This window comes from Athene cunicularia (genome assembly GCF_003259725.1).
Source record: "Athene cunicularia isolate RWA chromosome 5 unlocalized genomic scaffold, athCun1 chr5_part1, whole genome shotgun sequence".
In the NCBI taxonomy this organism is placed as follows: Eukaryota; Metazoa; Chordata; class Aves; order Strigiformes; family Strigidae; genus Athene; species Athene cunicularia.
Genome location: NW_020799101.1, coordinates 14143598 through 14159170, shown reverse-complemented (window position 1 = coordinate 14159170; position 15573 = coordinate 14143598). Strand labels below are relative to the sequence as shown.

At 45.7% G+C, this 15573-nt stretch overlaps 1 protein-coding gene across 1 annotated transcript in view; it reads right to left on the bottom strand.

Moving 5' to 3' along the window:
• LOC113480443 (B-cell lymphoma/leukemia 11B-like) overlaps positions 1-15573 on the bottom strand; it is an 81693-nt gene that overhangs the window by 64425 nt on the left and 1695 nt on the right. Inside the window, exon 2 of the mRNA XM_026849249.1 lies at positions 10019-10387. Within this exon, the coding sequence (XP_026705050.1) occupies positions 10019-10387 (369 nt within the window). The remainder of the gene's footprint in view (positions 1-10018; positions 10388-15573) is intronic.

Sequence of the window (15573 nt, the reverse complement as noted above, 5' to 3'; positions counted from 1 at the left end):
AAAAAAAAAAAAAAAAAAAAAAAAAAAAAAAAAAGCAGAGGGAAAGGATTTTCTGTAATTTTTAACATAAAGCTCACATGGTGCAGAGCTTGGACTGCACGGAGTTAAAATTAATTTAGGGGCTTGCTCTACAGTGGAAGGGGAAAGCGCTGCTGAAAAGCAGGGGAGGGGGAAGCAGCAGCAGCCGGCTCGGAAGCGCTGCAGCGCTGTTAAGAGCAGGCAGAAGTGAGCAAAACAGCTGAACCGCTTGCAGAATTAATCAGTAACAAAGAGGCTGGAGCTGTTGGCGGGCTTCAGCCCTTGAACCTGGACTCTGCTCTATAAATTTCAACTTGGAATGGCTCTCTACTTGTTGAAAGACAGGTTGGCTCTGGGCCAAGCCATAGGGGAAAAAAAATAAAAAAGAAAAGGCAAAAAAAAAAAATTCCTTCTTGCTCAGGAAAACTTCCCTTAGTTTCTAACTCTTTTTATGAGCTAGTAATAGGCCACTCTAGAAAACGGGAAACGAAAAGCCGGCATTGAAAGGAAAAAATGAGCTGGGAGTTGGTTTAATAAAGAAAATAAAACAAGTAGGTGCTAAATTCAAATCTGGATTTTGCTTGCGCACAAGTATATCAGCTATAATAAAAGACTTCAGAGCACTTCAGTAATTCAGAGGAGACTTTTACAGTTAGGTTAGCTGTCTACAGGTTTGACTCTGAAAATAATAAATGTCTTAAAAGAAGAGAGCTGTTTAATCCCTGTCTGCAGTCTCGTCTCGTTCTCTCCTCCCCCCCCCACTCCACCTTGTCTAAATGACCATTACAAAAGCAGCGTGGTACAAAAAACATGTACAACTATCATGTATTCAGCAGTATCTCTTTACTTTCTTATTTTTCTGCTCTTCAGAGGTGTACAGGAGGACCAACGCTCTCCTCATTGCCAAGGCAATTTCAGCCACAAATATCTTGTTGCTGAGGTGCTTTCTCAGCGTGAGCAGAAAAGGAGCGAGCTGAGGCAGAGTGAGGGGATGGAGTGTGGAGGGGGGGACCTGTCAAAGTGGGAAGAAAGAAGGCAAACATCTATTCAGAGGCCAGACATGCTGAGCAAGGTCAGCTTCAGAGACACAGTCCCTTGCAGCAGCTATGCAATTACATCCAAAGTCTGCACAGCACCGAGAGTCCCACAGCCTGCATGCAAGGGCTGGACCGGCGGATCTACAGCAGCTGGAAGAAGGTGTATAATGATTTTAATTGCTCTTCCGAGGTGCTAAAGGGTAGATGAGATGCTCTTTAGCTAGAGCAAAGGGCTGATGCACTTATACCATTTGCAAGAATATGTGCAGATAAAGTACCGTAATGAAAGAGTGGAGAGAGAAGTATGGCAAGTGCCAGCCATGACCAAAAGGTGAAATAAAATATTGGAAAAAAAAATGCAGCCTAATCAGAGCATGGAGGACAGGCATATAAAGTCTCTTCACCAAAAGTGGCTGTTAAGGTAAATTAGATTAATCACTCCCACGTCCCTTCCTCCTCAAACTCCCCTGTTTTTAATGAAGGGGCTTACTCCCATAAGGCTGAACACCATCCAAGGCTGCTGGACATTTAAAGCTATATACTTAACATGCCTGCAACAGATACACATCCTGTACTTCCACTTTCCAGGAAAACTGGGGTCTGCAACTTGGTAGGTCTTTTCCATCTGCAGCTTTTATGACCCTGCTAAGGGACCAGTGAGCAGTGTCCCTCTTTTCTTGCTCAAGCAATATGCTACCAAATGACAGAAGAAAGAACGAGTTTAAGAGCTCTTGGGTTTAACAGTGGTTTGTGATGATCGCACTCGAATCTTTCTGCAAAGGCATACATGCAAAGAGGAAAAAACAACCGCTAAGTAACCACTTCACATCTGCCATTAAGATTATTAAACTCCTTACAAGCGGTATCTACCCCACATTCCCCACTACACACAAACATACACACACCCCCAAGCTCTGCAACATGGCAACTAGGAGCCAAGACAGCTCTCCTCTCCCCGCTGCAGCAACCACATTTATTCCTGTTAAGGGGTTAACGATTCGTTTCCACTACTTCTCTCGAGAAAACCTACAATGAAAACATTGGCTCACGAAAGCGTTCTCACTGCCAGAATGCCACAGCGCGAGTGAAAAGTCCGTTTTGTTTTCATTACATCTCTGGGATTTCCGGCTTAACTCCTGAGCTTAGACACCAAATCCCTAGATACCCCACCCACCCACTTTTTCTTCTTCTTTTTTTTTTTTTTTTTTTAATAACATTTCTACTGCACAGCCCACCGATTACCATTTGGAGGGTGGGAGGGAATGGGGAGAAGGAATCATGCTGAAAAGGATGCTCTCCTTGAAACGAGTACACGCATCTCCCAAGCCGAGAGCTACCCAGTTTCTCCGGGCTTCCAGGGTTGTCTGCCGAGAAACACAGTTTTATTTCTATACCTGGCCTCTCTCCTCTAGTTCTCACCCTCCAGGCTCCCATCTTCCCACTTGGCCACTGAAGCCAGCGCTGAAACTCAGCCCCAAATCTATGCCCTTTGAAGTTATGTGACATGACACAGAAATCCAAGCCTTTCTTGTACAAAAAGTATGATTACTTCACAGGTTTTTTTCCTCCAGTTATGATAGAAAAATGTTCCAATCTCAAAAAAACCCTAGAAAAGTTCAATCTTTATGTCACAGCCGATTTGGTCACTGTGTGTATAGGCAGCACAGTTCAAACACGAGCTGAGAAAGAAAAACAATCTATGGAAAAGACATGAAGGGAGGGAGGCAGCCTCTCTATAGCAGCACTTCTGTCCTGCTGAAGCAAAGGAAGCGTTTCTGCGCCTTTATGTATTTATTCACCGTCGGAGAGGAACAGCAACTTTTTCTGTCTATATGGGAGTTTTTCTGGTTTATAGTACTTCCATGCAACCAGCTTTCCTTTGGCTACATCTCATTGCAAAATTCCCCTGCAAGTGCACACAAAGTCCTTTCTTGCCATCAGTACTCCACTGAGCACAAGCCTATTGCTATTAGTCACATCCACATAAATGCCAACGCAGTCTACAGGACGGTTGGGCACTACTTTTACTTTGCTCCTAACAGTTGCTCACAAAGTTGTCAAGAAAAATGAGTAATGACTGGCTGACCAGTGCCTTTTCAACATTTACCATTAGTGTTGTCTAAAAATATCTGCCAATCTTTCCATGCTAATAATAAGAAATACACAGTTTCTGTTCTCCCACACAAGGCCCAAGTAATTTCACAAGAGGGCCCAAGTAGAGGCTAAAAACCACTTTGTTGGGTGAATTTTTAACTGGGCTTTACCTCTGAGTATGTCCAGATTCCTTCCACCGAGTTAAAAGAGGTTAATGGCAGTGCCAAGCTGGTGCAAACAAGAAAGTTTTGCTCTTAAATAGTGAGTCCCAATACACATCCACCCCAGAGCAAGAAGACTGGCCACGTGTATGGAATGACCTTCTTAAATCCCCTCTCATCAGCCTTCAAAATGGCACTTCTGTCGAAAAAGTTTTACCTAGCATTGTCACACATAAAACTGAAGATGACTATGACTAAGAGAGATTAGAGAGAGAAAAAAAATAACAGCAGCGAGCTCCTGTTCTCAGTTCAGCACCCCATGCATTTGGGGACAGGTCCCCACTTGTGCCACCCGATCAATCTGGCATGACACCACCAGTTTCAGGGGAGTTACCCCCCATGAAACTGGGGTGGAGCAGGGCAAGCTGGACCCCTCACCGCCCCTCCACCACCAGCATCTGACATCCCAGCCTTGTGCAAGTCCAGCTAACCGCACACAGGGCGCAGAAAATAACTCTGAAAAACAGGATGGTGAGAGGAACAAAACAAAAACCTAAAACGGGCAGGGAGAATCAAGGGCATAATGTTCCTCAGCTGTTTTTTTAGTCTGCTTTTTAAAACTTGGTGCAATTAATTTCACACTTGACTCTCGGGGCTGCTGGGAAAGTCTCGGTGCCTGGCGGGGCCAGACCCCAGGCAGGTCACAGCTGGGGGCAAGCTAAGATGGTGGCAGGAATTGGGTGGCTTGTAGCCCCTGGCCCGGGCTGAGCAAAGGGCAGTGGAACCCGGCCGCACGGGTGTGGTGGAGTTCAAGCAAGGGGAAAAAAGGGTTTCGTAATTGGCAGGTTTCTCACCTTTAACTCTTGCCGGGATTAGCAGGGCGCTTACCCATGCCTTGACGGGAGATTCTGTGCAGTGCCAAGCAGCCACAGCCCTGCCATCCCTCGCTGCCAAGTGGGGGGGCACACCAAGGGTGGGAGGCTGTCAGGTGGTCACAGGATGCCCTCCGCATCAGCCCCCTAAAGTGGGGATCACATCACCTGGGGAACCTCCACCTAGTCTCACCAGAAGCCTTAAAACTTTAAGTCGTCAACGTTTTCTGGCAGCTCCTCATCATGCCTGAAGCTGCAACAAGCCAAGGAAGGGCACCGTGGGCCCCTCCCGTGGGCTGAGGGTGCCCTGTCCCCAGAGGAGAGCCAGGCTCCCCCAACCTGCCCCCCTGCCCTGCCCCGAGCGCAAACAGGGCTCTGAGTGAGATCACCCGGCTTGTTTTTCTCTCCATGACCCAAGTCAGGACTACAGCCAAGGTCCCTGGGGGCAGGAGGCTTGCTTGTTAACCCTGCTCTCAGCGGAGCTGCGGCTGACACCTCCCGTGTGTGTCCCCCTCATGCTGCTCAGCTGCACCAATTAGCAAAACATGTTGCTAAATACCTGGTGAAGCTGCAGAGGAGGAGGAGGCCAGGTAACTCCTTTGCACTCAGTAAAAGCCTGGCAGATGCGAGGGAAGAAACAAGCCTGGAAAAGCCTCACAAAAAGAATCTCAGCTGCAACATGAGTTTCTCAGGCTGTGTTACCACACACTTCTGGAAGGCTCTTTCTCCCCATGAAGCGTTTTTCCTGGCCTGGTTTTGACAAGTCACTCCTGCAACACCCACCGCCCTGGGGAGGTGCTGGTGGCAGGACCTGGTGCCATGATGGCCTCAGAAAGGGGATGGTCCCCATGGCCCGTGCTGGGTCGGCGCTGCTCGGGACATCTCTTCCCAAAGTGCCGGACATTGCTGCCACAGGCCTCGGGTTGTTTGAGCCTGCATTTTCCTCTCCTCACATGTGAAGGCATCACGATGGCTGTCTGAGTCCTACAGCTAATATGGGTGCACAGGTCCATAATGGTACATTGTAAGTGAATGTCTCAGGGTAGACAGCAATAATAATTAGCTGTCATGATTTGAAAAAAGGATAATCCATGCCATTGAGTTAACAATCACTCACACAACACACATGGATTTAACTAATCTTAATTTGGAGAAAAATAACAATTCTAAATATATCAAATAGCCTATTTCATGGCAACCTGCGGCGGTGTTTATCTCTAGCTTCCAGCACATACGAGTTATTTAGTTTCTCTCACTGGCAGTTTTACCATTCAAAAGCCTGAAATGAACATTCATGGAGCAGGGGTTGCAGTTAAATCCTGCCTCAGACAGGGAGCCTTTTTTCACGATGCACATCTACTTCAAGTATAATGTATGGAGCCCAGCACTGGCAACTGGGACAGGATGAACGAGGAATTCCAATCAACCCCCTCCCCTTTCCTAGCATCACCTTTGCAGAAATTAACTACACTGTTTTATTGAACTTCTGCTTCTGGTGTGGTTCTCTGTCTATGAGGGTACGCTGCCTGGTGCATGCAGAGCAGTCAGTGAAGCTGGAGAAGGTCTGGCCCAAGTGGTGCCTGCCCCACCGTGGCTCCCTCCTATGCCAGTGTTCTCTGAAATCATCCAGCATTAAAAACAAGCTGACTGGTACTTTTTCTTTAATCTGGATCACTTCAGAGAGCCATGCTGAAGTGGTCTGTGAGCCCAGCAGGGCCGTGAGGTGGACAGGAGATACCGTCAGACAAAGGACACCAGGAGCCATGTCCCCATGGCCTTCTTCAGCCAGGACAGGTCACCCAGTTATGCCCAAGATCTGACAAATATGAAAGACAAAAAGAGGTATAAAATACAACAGCAGTCTAATTTTTTCCAAAATACCTGCCAGTGGTGAAGTGAAAGAAGCAGTGACTGATAACTCCTAGCCATCTCATTGGCCTGGCTGTGTTTTGCTGTGCGACAATCTGGTACATCTGTTTGATACTATCGCACTCTCTGTACAAGAGACGGAATTGATTTTCAAACAGGTCAGCCAATTTATAAAAAAAACCCAAAACACAACTTTACGGGACAAACTGCTCCTAATCAAGTCACATCTTCCCAGTGCCCCAGCTAACATGCTACCACACACCTTCCAGACAGTGGTAATAAAGTGAAAGCACCTCGAAAAGTGTGGATTTGCAAGTTACCAGGCAGGATGATAGACTTCATTTTCAGAAGGTATTTAAAAGCTGATTGCAGAGATGAAGTTGCCTTTGTCTCTACTGGTATCTAGAAATGATAGTTGGAGATCTGCATTGTGTGCATGCAAATTCTTGCAGACTCCTGCGCTCTACCTGCCTCCCTTGAAGCAGCACAAGGTCTGTTACATGGTCAAGAGGCGTTCAGTGACCAGAGCAAGTGGAGTTACCAAGAAAGAAAGGCAAAAGGAGGGAAGAAAAAACCTCAGGACTCCAGAGCATCCTGTGCCAGGGTGAAGGCTTGGTCAGAGTGGTGCCGCATCCCAACACCCTCATGCCCAAAGGGAAGAGCAATGGCAGAGCCAAGCTCGGCACCTGACATACCCTCGCTACACTCAGCCATGGCGGCTTAGTCACACTACAGAAGGCCACACAAATTATTTCGACCAAATAAAAAGGTCTACAAAAATAACACAAGATCAAGGAGAGGAGCTGAAACCTATTTGAGGGCAGCAGCGGTGGCAGCATATTTCAGGGAGCCGGAGTGGCGAGTGGGTGATTTCTGGTTTCCCTCTTCAAATATAAAGACTCAATTATCTTTGAACAGCTTGCTTTACACATGAATTGACACATTTATTTTACAATAAATAACTGAAAGTTATCTATGTTTCCTTTACTGTTAATCTACACAAAGAAATAATAAACAGAGCTTGTCTACAAAAATGCAACTACTGCAGTCCTCAGAATTCAATTAAGCTAAAATAATTAATGCTTCCACCATATTAAATTACTTTATACATTTGAGCTACTGAAGTTTTTTTATTCTTTAATCTTTTTCGCCTTTTTATTTAATAAAAAAAAAAAAAGTTAGTTTCAAAGAGGGGGGGCTGGCTAGGAGGGGGAAAAAGAGCATGATTTGCTGCTAAAATGTAATGGTCTCCTTTAGCTGACACAGCATGTAGAGTGTTTTGTGCCTTTGATTAAAATAACATTTTAAATGCTTTGAACAAACATATCTCCCCATACTTCTAAGGGATTATTTTACATATTTCTTGGTGGAATAAAGAAATTCATTCTTCCTGTCGCAGTACAGAAAGGCTAAGAATATCTTTCGTCACATATAAAGTAAAAATACTGTAGGCTGTTGCATTATTACCAAAAAAATAAAAAAATAAAGGGAGGGGGTGGTGGGGTGGGAGAAAGCTGCCTTAGAGATTAAGTTTCCCTTTTATGAAATCGTATTTAGTCTCTTTTTTTAACAAATCTAACAACAATGCTCTACAGCCGCTCACTGGGAAATACCTTTAATGTTAAATGCAGATTCTGATTTTCTTGGCTAATGCAGAAAGCCTTTCTATTGAAATATAAATAAGGGGTTTGGTATATCCCACTAAAGCCTTTCCAGTGAATGACTTCTGTGGGTTTTTCATGGCTACCCTCCATGGCTGTAATGTGAGGCTTTTATCCTACTATTGAAAACTATCCGCTGCTATTAAAAAAAATATGGAAGGACACTGCACCTTTTTATCTCGGAGCTGGGCTCCTAATTGAGAAAGTATTATTACTGCACTATTTAGTGGATGTCCCTATCTCCATGCACTGCTGAGAAAATGCCAATCAAATGATAAACCCTTTTATTTTTCTCAATTCAAAATCTTTCCTACATATTTTCATTTGATACTCAGTTTAGTCTGAAAGAGATTAGGTGCTCCAGATTGGCTTTTAGATTTTTTTTTTATGCCTTTTCCACATGTGAACAATCCCTTCACCCCCTCCCCCAGCAGATTTTCTGCGTGGCAAATGCATTTGTTATACTGATGCTGACCCCAGAAGCTGGGATGGGACGGCACCTTCTGCACTGGGTATAGCCACTGAGGTATTCTACTATGGACGGAACTTGGGCACGGATTAGTAAGAGATGAGATCTGGACTGCAGCTACAGCACAGGTCTCCTGGACCAATCTTACTAAACACTGGGCACCCTCTGCAAGGGTCTGGGCACCATCAGCCTACATAGAGATCAACAGCTACTGAGAGTGCTCAGCGCCATTCAGGAGGCTTTCAGCAGTCCTGAATACTTCTCTTCTGCTCCCACCAAATGGGAAGGAAATCTAGCTCTCAGAGCTGCTACACCATCTCTGCCAAGAAATGCATTCACAACTGCAAAAGGATGGGGAAAGCTGAAAAAGTATGAGGAAAGAATGGGCTCAGGTCTTACTGCCGGGTTGCTTACAACACTACAGCACAGGCTGCCACTGCTAATGCCCCCAAAGCTGTCAGCTGCCCCACACTAAGAGAGTGACTGGACCCAAGTAAGATTCCTAGAAGACAAGGTAGTCAATGAGTGGCATATGCCCTCTCCTAAGAGGCAGATCATCTGGAGATCTGAAGACTGCAGCAGTTCAAAGCCTCATTTACTGGATGGCCATGTCCATCAGAGAGAGGTGCTGGGACCTAACTCTGAGACTTCCAATGCTAAAACCAGGAATCTCATAAGCTTCAATTGTAAAGATATGAGCCTCTCACAAGTCTTCTGGGGATCCCGCTCAGGGGAACATCTCTACTACAGACAGGATCCTGGACCATCAGCTCTAATCCCATGGGATAATTTCTAGAGAAATCAGGATGGTGGCAGCAAAGGCAAATTGCTACTGGTCTTCTGTATGGGACACAGTTAATTTGAACAAAAAAGGCACGTTTGAGGGGGGATCCTGCTGTGTAACATTAAACCCCCACTCACTAGCAGGGAGTAGAGCTTTCCTTTCACCACTGCAGGGGAACACACCGCTGCAGAGGGAGAAACGCCCTGCACAACGGAAGCGGCCCCACAGCAGGCGCTCTGCAGGAACCGCTGCACAGCAGCTCGCCCAGGTGGATGCCATTGCCCGCCTGCCCACCTCTGAGCCAGGGAGGTCAGCTGAGTAAATGTTAACGGCAACACATGTGAGAGCTTTAGAAAAAGATATGCCTGCAATTTGCTCACCCAGGCCAGCCTCGGCTCCCGTCTCCTCATTCAAAAGCCCCATTTGGGGCATGTATGTGAACGGAGGTGTCACCCACCCAACTCCAGCCATCTGCAGACACCCAGGACGGGCGGCACAGGCAGCAATGCAGACCAGGAAGCTGACATCTACACCAGCGGAATGAACAAACAAGGACTTAATGTACCCCTGCTTTAGCCCTCACAGACAAATCCTCTTCCCACTGCAGTCAGTGGAAAGAGGATTTTTCCACTGTCTTCAGTGGGGTCGGGATTTGGTCCTTCCCAGTGGGTCTGCATGTTACCAAGGGTGTCTGAACTGGACTGAAGTGAGCACCTCACTGAAGTCTCCTATCCCTCCACCACTGCTATGTGCTTAAACATACTCCTGAAATGGTTTCTGGCCCCACTTTCTGCTTTTTCCTACACGTACAGGCTGCCCCTTGGCTCTCCAGGGCACTGAGAGGCCCTTCTCTCCAGGAGCTGGCCCTGCACACATAGCTACGCTGAATTAAACATGGGGTGGGCAGCCCTGATGAGCCCTGCCGTAGCCTTGAGAATCCTCCGATGGCTCCGATAAAGACCTGTTACTGAGGCCTCTGTTTCATGGCACTTTCTAGAGGGCTCTTGTTAAAAGATTACCTAGGCAGTTGATTGAGTGTAAAACATGCTGTACCTGCAATGTTCTCCTGCTTGGGGCAAATTCCTTTTGTAGGCGTGAGAAGACGGTCTTCTTCATCGGGTGTGACTTGGATCCCGATTTCCACTGGCTCTGACACTTTCCTGAGCTCGGCGCGTGAGGAGGGGGGAGGGCTGCTCTTATCCATGCTCTTTTCATAGCAGGCACCACCAGTGCCATTGCACTGTTTTCTCTTGTGCTCTATAAAAACCAAGATGTCTCCCAGCGGGAAGTTCATCTGACACTGTCCACAGGTTAACAAGTCGGGGTCTGTCCCGCCTGCGGCGATGCTGATGCCACCCGGCTCTGCTATTGCCAGGCTCTCATCCTCGTCGGCGAGTGCCGGTTCCACATGGTCAGCCTCTGCTTTACATGGACAAGGAGAAAGAGGGAGGAAAGGGACGAGGGGAGAAGAGAAAGAGATTGCTTTGAATGTTCACAGACTCTGAAGGATGCATCACGAGAGGCCCAGGCTCCCCCCACCCTCCCAAAGAAGCCAAGCCTGATTAGATCTTTCTTTTATTTTTCAGCTTTTCCGCTCTCCCAGAATGATTTCAATATATTTTGCAACCAAGCCTGCCTGAAACAAAATGGAAAGGCTGACCTGGCATAGCTTTCCTGACAGCTCCTTCCCACTGCTGCCAGCACTGCAAGGATATCAGCAAAGAGCCATTTTGCAAACGTTCAAGCCTCGAGTCACTTTCTGAAATAGTTCATCTCTTTTTATCCCATCTTCTCATTCCCACCGCATCTCCCAGCCATCTGGCCAAGGCCTTATCCAGCAAAGCTTATGCACCCAAACCTCCCCTCCTATTTTAGAGAGAGGAGGAAAGCTTGCATGCTCCAAACAAGCAGGATCAGGCTCCCTGTGGCATACAAAATTAGTACCACCTTGTCCCATTACAAAGATACCGGCAAGGTTAAATGACCACCCATTATCACGAATTACAGCAAAATGTTTACAAGAGTAAGGTAAGCAGGATACGGTCTCATGAGAAGTTAAGGCGTTTCAGAAGTGTGTACAGTGGGAAAGAGAATGAGGCATCTATTTAACATACTGGAATATTGTCTGAGACTGAAATCTTCCACTCTATTTTCTTGATGTCAAATAACCCTGCAGTTGCTATATAAGATAATAAATTTTTTTTTGTTTAAATCTTGCCCATGGACATGATGGATTTCAAACCATTACTCCCAAAGACTGGGAAGGCATTTCTGAGTGACCGCCATCAGTTTCTAAGAAATAAGTAACTTCTCGTTTCACAATTAATAAAACACAGTGCGTTTTTAATGGTGTTTAGAAGATAATTCTTACATTATAAAATAATTACAGATCACAATCCATTTCTGGGGCAAAACATGTTTTTTGGTTTGTTTTCTCTTGTTCTGCCGTGTAACTGCCAAATCATACAAACCTTGGTCTTTACTCAGGCAAAATTTCGACTGACTTTTGCCTAAGGCTGTTTTGCCTCTGCAAGGACTATAGGATTTGGGCTGAACAAAACAGAAGAGCTAACAGTATGTAAATCAGTGAGTGAGACCTCTAATCGAATCAGGATTAAAGGAATAGGAGGAAAAATGTTCTCTATTAGCCTGAGCAGTTTGCTTATGGATTTCCTGGGGAAAGCGATTCGCACAAATATCTCAAAGAAGTAAGACTCAGATAAACAGATGTTATAATCCAGATCTGGATTCACCTCCTGGCCAAAAATGAAAGGAGTTTTGTTCCACTCTTCAGCAAATTGGGAAAAAAACAAACAAACAAACAAACAAAACAACCACATAGGAAAGGGACAAGAAATAGAAATTATTATCACCTGGCAATAAAAATGGTTGAGCCTTGAAAAAGGCAATTTAGAAAAAAGAATCGCCCCCCCTTTCACCTTCCAGAATAAATAATTGATCGGTATATCTACCAGCTGTATTACAAGTTGCATCAGAGCTCACTAACAGTGAAGCAGAGAGCAGCAGCAGCACCAGCGAGAGCAGAAAAGGACAGGAACCTCAGAGGAGTGCTGAGCACAGACCATCCTACTGGAGCGAACGATGGGCACGGGAAGGCTTTGGTTTCCTAACTCACACCAAGATTACCAAATACACAGCACAATACTCGTTCTGAAAACCGCAGATCACTTTTTTTCCCTTAATCTAAGTTTAAAAGGAGTTTGAAGACATTTCTACATAATTAATTCACCAATGTATATCATGAAAAGACACCTTCTTGCCTTAGTGAAAATGTAACCACAACCCTGCGCTGAACAGGGACTGCTGGGAAGGGAGCGGATGCCTGCGAACAACATGTCACGATGCAAAAGGTAATTATTTGGTGCTGCAGTTCCCTTTAATGATCTAACATTGAGCAATATTGTTTATATTGAAGAGAGCTTGCACCTTTAATTACCAATTACATATACATCATTTTAGAGCCAAAAGAAAAGGACTGTGAAAAGAGTCCTTTAGAAATGTGTGTGCTATTTCTAGGAAGAATTCCTATTAAGGGGGAGCAGTGTGTCAAAATATTAAAAAAAAACAACCATAGAGAGAGGCACACACAGACATGCGGATACACACACAGGAGATGGGACAAAGAGCTGGAAAAGACAACACGAAAACAGGAACTGAACCAAGGGTCACAAGGAAAAAAGGTGGCAAAGGGGGAAAATGCTTGTTACTAGCTTCACCTAAAATTCCTGTAAAGCCTTCAGGTTAAAATCTGTCTCTTAAATTACAAAGGTTGAATTTTGGCATTTATATGTATGTAACAAATAAAAAGAAAATCACAGATCTCAACTTTATTATCTTTTTGATGCGAGGATTTTATTTTTTTTTTTTACTGCAATTTAAATTGTGCTCTCCAGAAAATATACCAAAACTGCTGCATTTGATAAGGGTCCTGACCAAGCGTCTGTGGAAACACGAAGGAGGTTTGAACAGCTAAACTGTTGCGAATTCTTTCTCTTCAGCTCTACACTTCATTTGAATATTAGTTAAATCCACATATGCCTATTCACTTACACTCACTCACTCTCTCTTTCCAAAGACTCTGCAATGGCACTTTTTAAAAATAACATCTGGTATTCCTTCATATTTTGGCAGTCGTCACATTACCGAAAATCAGCTTTTCGTTTTCTTGGTACGCCAAGCCCTCGTGATCAGTAGTAATTGGGTTTAAAACTATCAAAAGATTTTTTACTTGACTCTATTTCTGATTTGAGCTTAATAAATCATCAAGCATGATACCAGCCATATACCCAACAATGCAGAAGCTGTATTACATCCCCTTATTCGGGACATGGAAAACAGACATAAAAGACTGAAAAACAAAATACTGAATAGATCTTCAAACGCATTTTATCCATGTCAATTTGCCTTTTTTTAAAAAAAAAACTCAGAATAAAAAAAAGAAAAGGCTTCCTATTGACAACTCAATTAAGCCATTAAAAACCTACATTCAAGTAACATTACAGGAGAGATTTAAAACCCACAAAGGAAAAGAGAAAAAAGCCTGCAAGTCCAGCCCATAACGCATTGGGTCATGCCTGGTTAACACAACAGCCAAGATCTTAGGCTGTTTAAGGAGTCCTTTAATACCAATGGGGCAATTTAGGCCAGTCTCAATCTTAAATTCTGACTCCACTTGTGTCTGTGGGTTTCAAATGAGTCGCTTCACATTATTTGAATTTAACTCTGTGGTTTTATTGCTGTTTGTTGGTAGCTGGGTTTAGGAGGAGGAGGGTGTTTCCTCACCAGTATTTATTTAAAATTAATTTCTATTTTTTTTTGAGAAGGAGGAATCAAGCCACACAAAAAAGGAGAATGGAAAACATTTCATCTCCTTTACGTGGGAAAAGGAAAAATAATGCAAACGAGCTATTTCCAGCCAGGACTCATGCCCTGGTTCTTCCAGGTGTGTTAAGGTGTGTCCTGAATTCTCCCTGCACCCAGAGATTCCTCCGAAGAGGACTGCCTTGACATTGCCTGACTAGGGAGCACAGTGAGTCGAGGACAGGCAATGTATGGGGATGTGAGTGACACTTTTTATCCAATGGCTTCATGAAATGAATGCAACCGGACAATATAAATCATGTGCTTTACTTTGAGAAGCATTACACTTGCTGGCTGGACTCTAAGCAGCATCTCCAAGCTCTCTGGATGCCTCCCACACCAAAATACAGTGGACAAACTCCTTAATTCCATAAAGGCACTGTCAGAAAACCACCAGCGCTTCTCCCTCAGCGTGGTGACATCATTAGAGCATATGTGCCCCATGCAAACAATACCCTCATGCCCAGTATTAAAGCGAATGCACATGCTAACTACTTTCTGCTTGTCAGATGTCTCAAAATCATACCCATTAATAGTGAAAAAGACTTACTAAAAATCATTTCCAAGGCCTCAAAGGACAGAACGGTGGATGCTTGTTCACAGGGATTGGGGTGAGGCTGAGTCCAGGCAGCAGTAATTTATTTTCTTGCCTTTTCATTGCACAGCAGAATCAAAGGTGAGAAGGGATCTAAAAGTTGCCAACCTATTCTTTTCCCTATTTTTCCTGTCCCGCAGTATCAAAAGGAGGCAGAGAAAGGGGGAAGAGGAAACAGTTTGATGCCAGGCCAAAGCACTGCATGTGAAAGCTCCCCTCCACAATTGGTTTCTGCACAAATTGATAATGTGGTGGTTAAGGACGAGCCCTGGCAGCGCCTTCACTGCAGAGGTGCTGCTGGGTGCCCTGTCTGCCCCAGCACCCCACCACAGCCACTGCCCCCACCCTTGTGCCCACCTGGGGGGCGAAGTACGGGCCACCCCTGGGCCACCTGTCCCTGGGACGAGCCGGGGCTGCCCAGGGGCTGCCACGGGGACACGGCTTCTGGCACCCAGGAACGGGAAGACGCCCACAAGCGTGGCGCAGCGCACCGAGCGTGCCGCTCTCCACACACAGTCGCTGCTGTCGTGAAGGCACATCCAGAAAAGTGCTCAGCCTAGTTGGGGAGTGAGCACAAAGAAGTGACTCGCTCATCAGGGTGTTGGCCCAAAGCAGGCCTGAAAATGCTGTCCCTTCAATCAACACCCACATGTCACATTTACTGTAACATCAACATGCTTAACGGAAATAGCTCATATCACACGCTCTCTGGCTGGGTTATCGCCGAGATCGGTGTCAGGATCCTCGCTGCACAAAGACTCGCGCTGCTCGAAGCGTGCGCCGCAGCTCCTTGCCGTCGAAGTTTATCAATAACCTGTTTCCAGAGCCCCCCGCAGCTCCCTGCAGCTGCAAGGTGCCGAGCTGAGCTTGTGCCTGCACACCGCAGCCGCGTCGCTCACAGCGGTACCAGGCGCCGCTTATCTGACACCAATTTTTAATTCTTCTGAGGGCTGAAAAACAATGGTCTGTACTTTGGGGGTTGGTCCTTTTTTTTTTGTCCCCTGGATAAAAGTCCGAGGCCGAGCTGGCCCCAGGAGAGGCAGCCTGGCGGGGCCGCCGCCGCTCGGCCTCACCCCCCCAGCGACCCCCCGGCACGTGCGAACGGCACAAAGGCGGCGGGACCCGCGCGAGC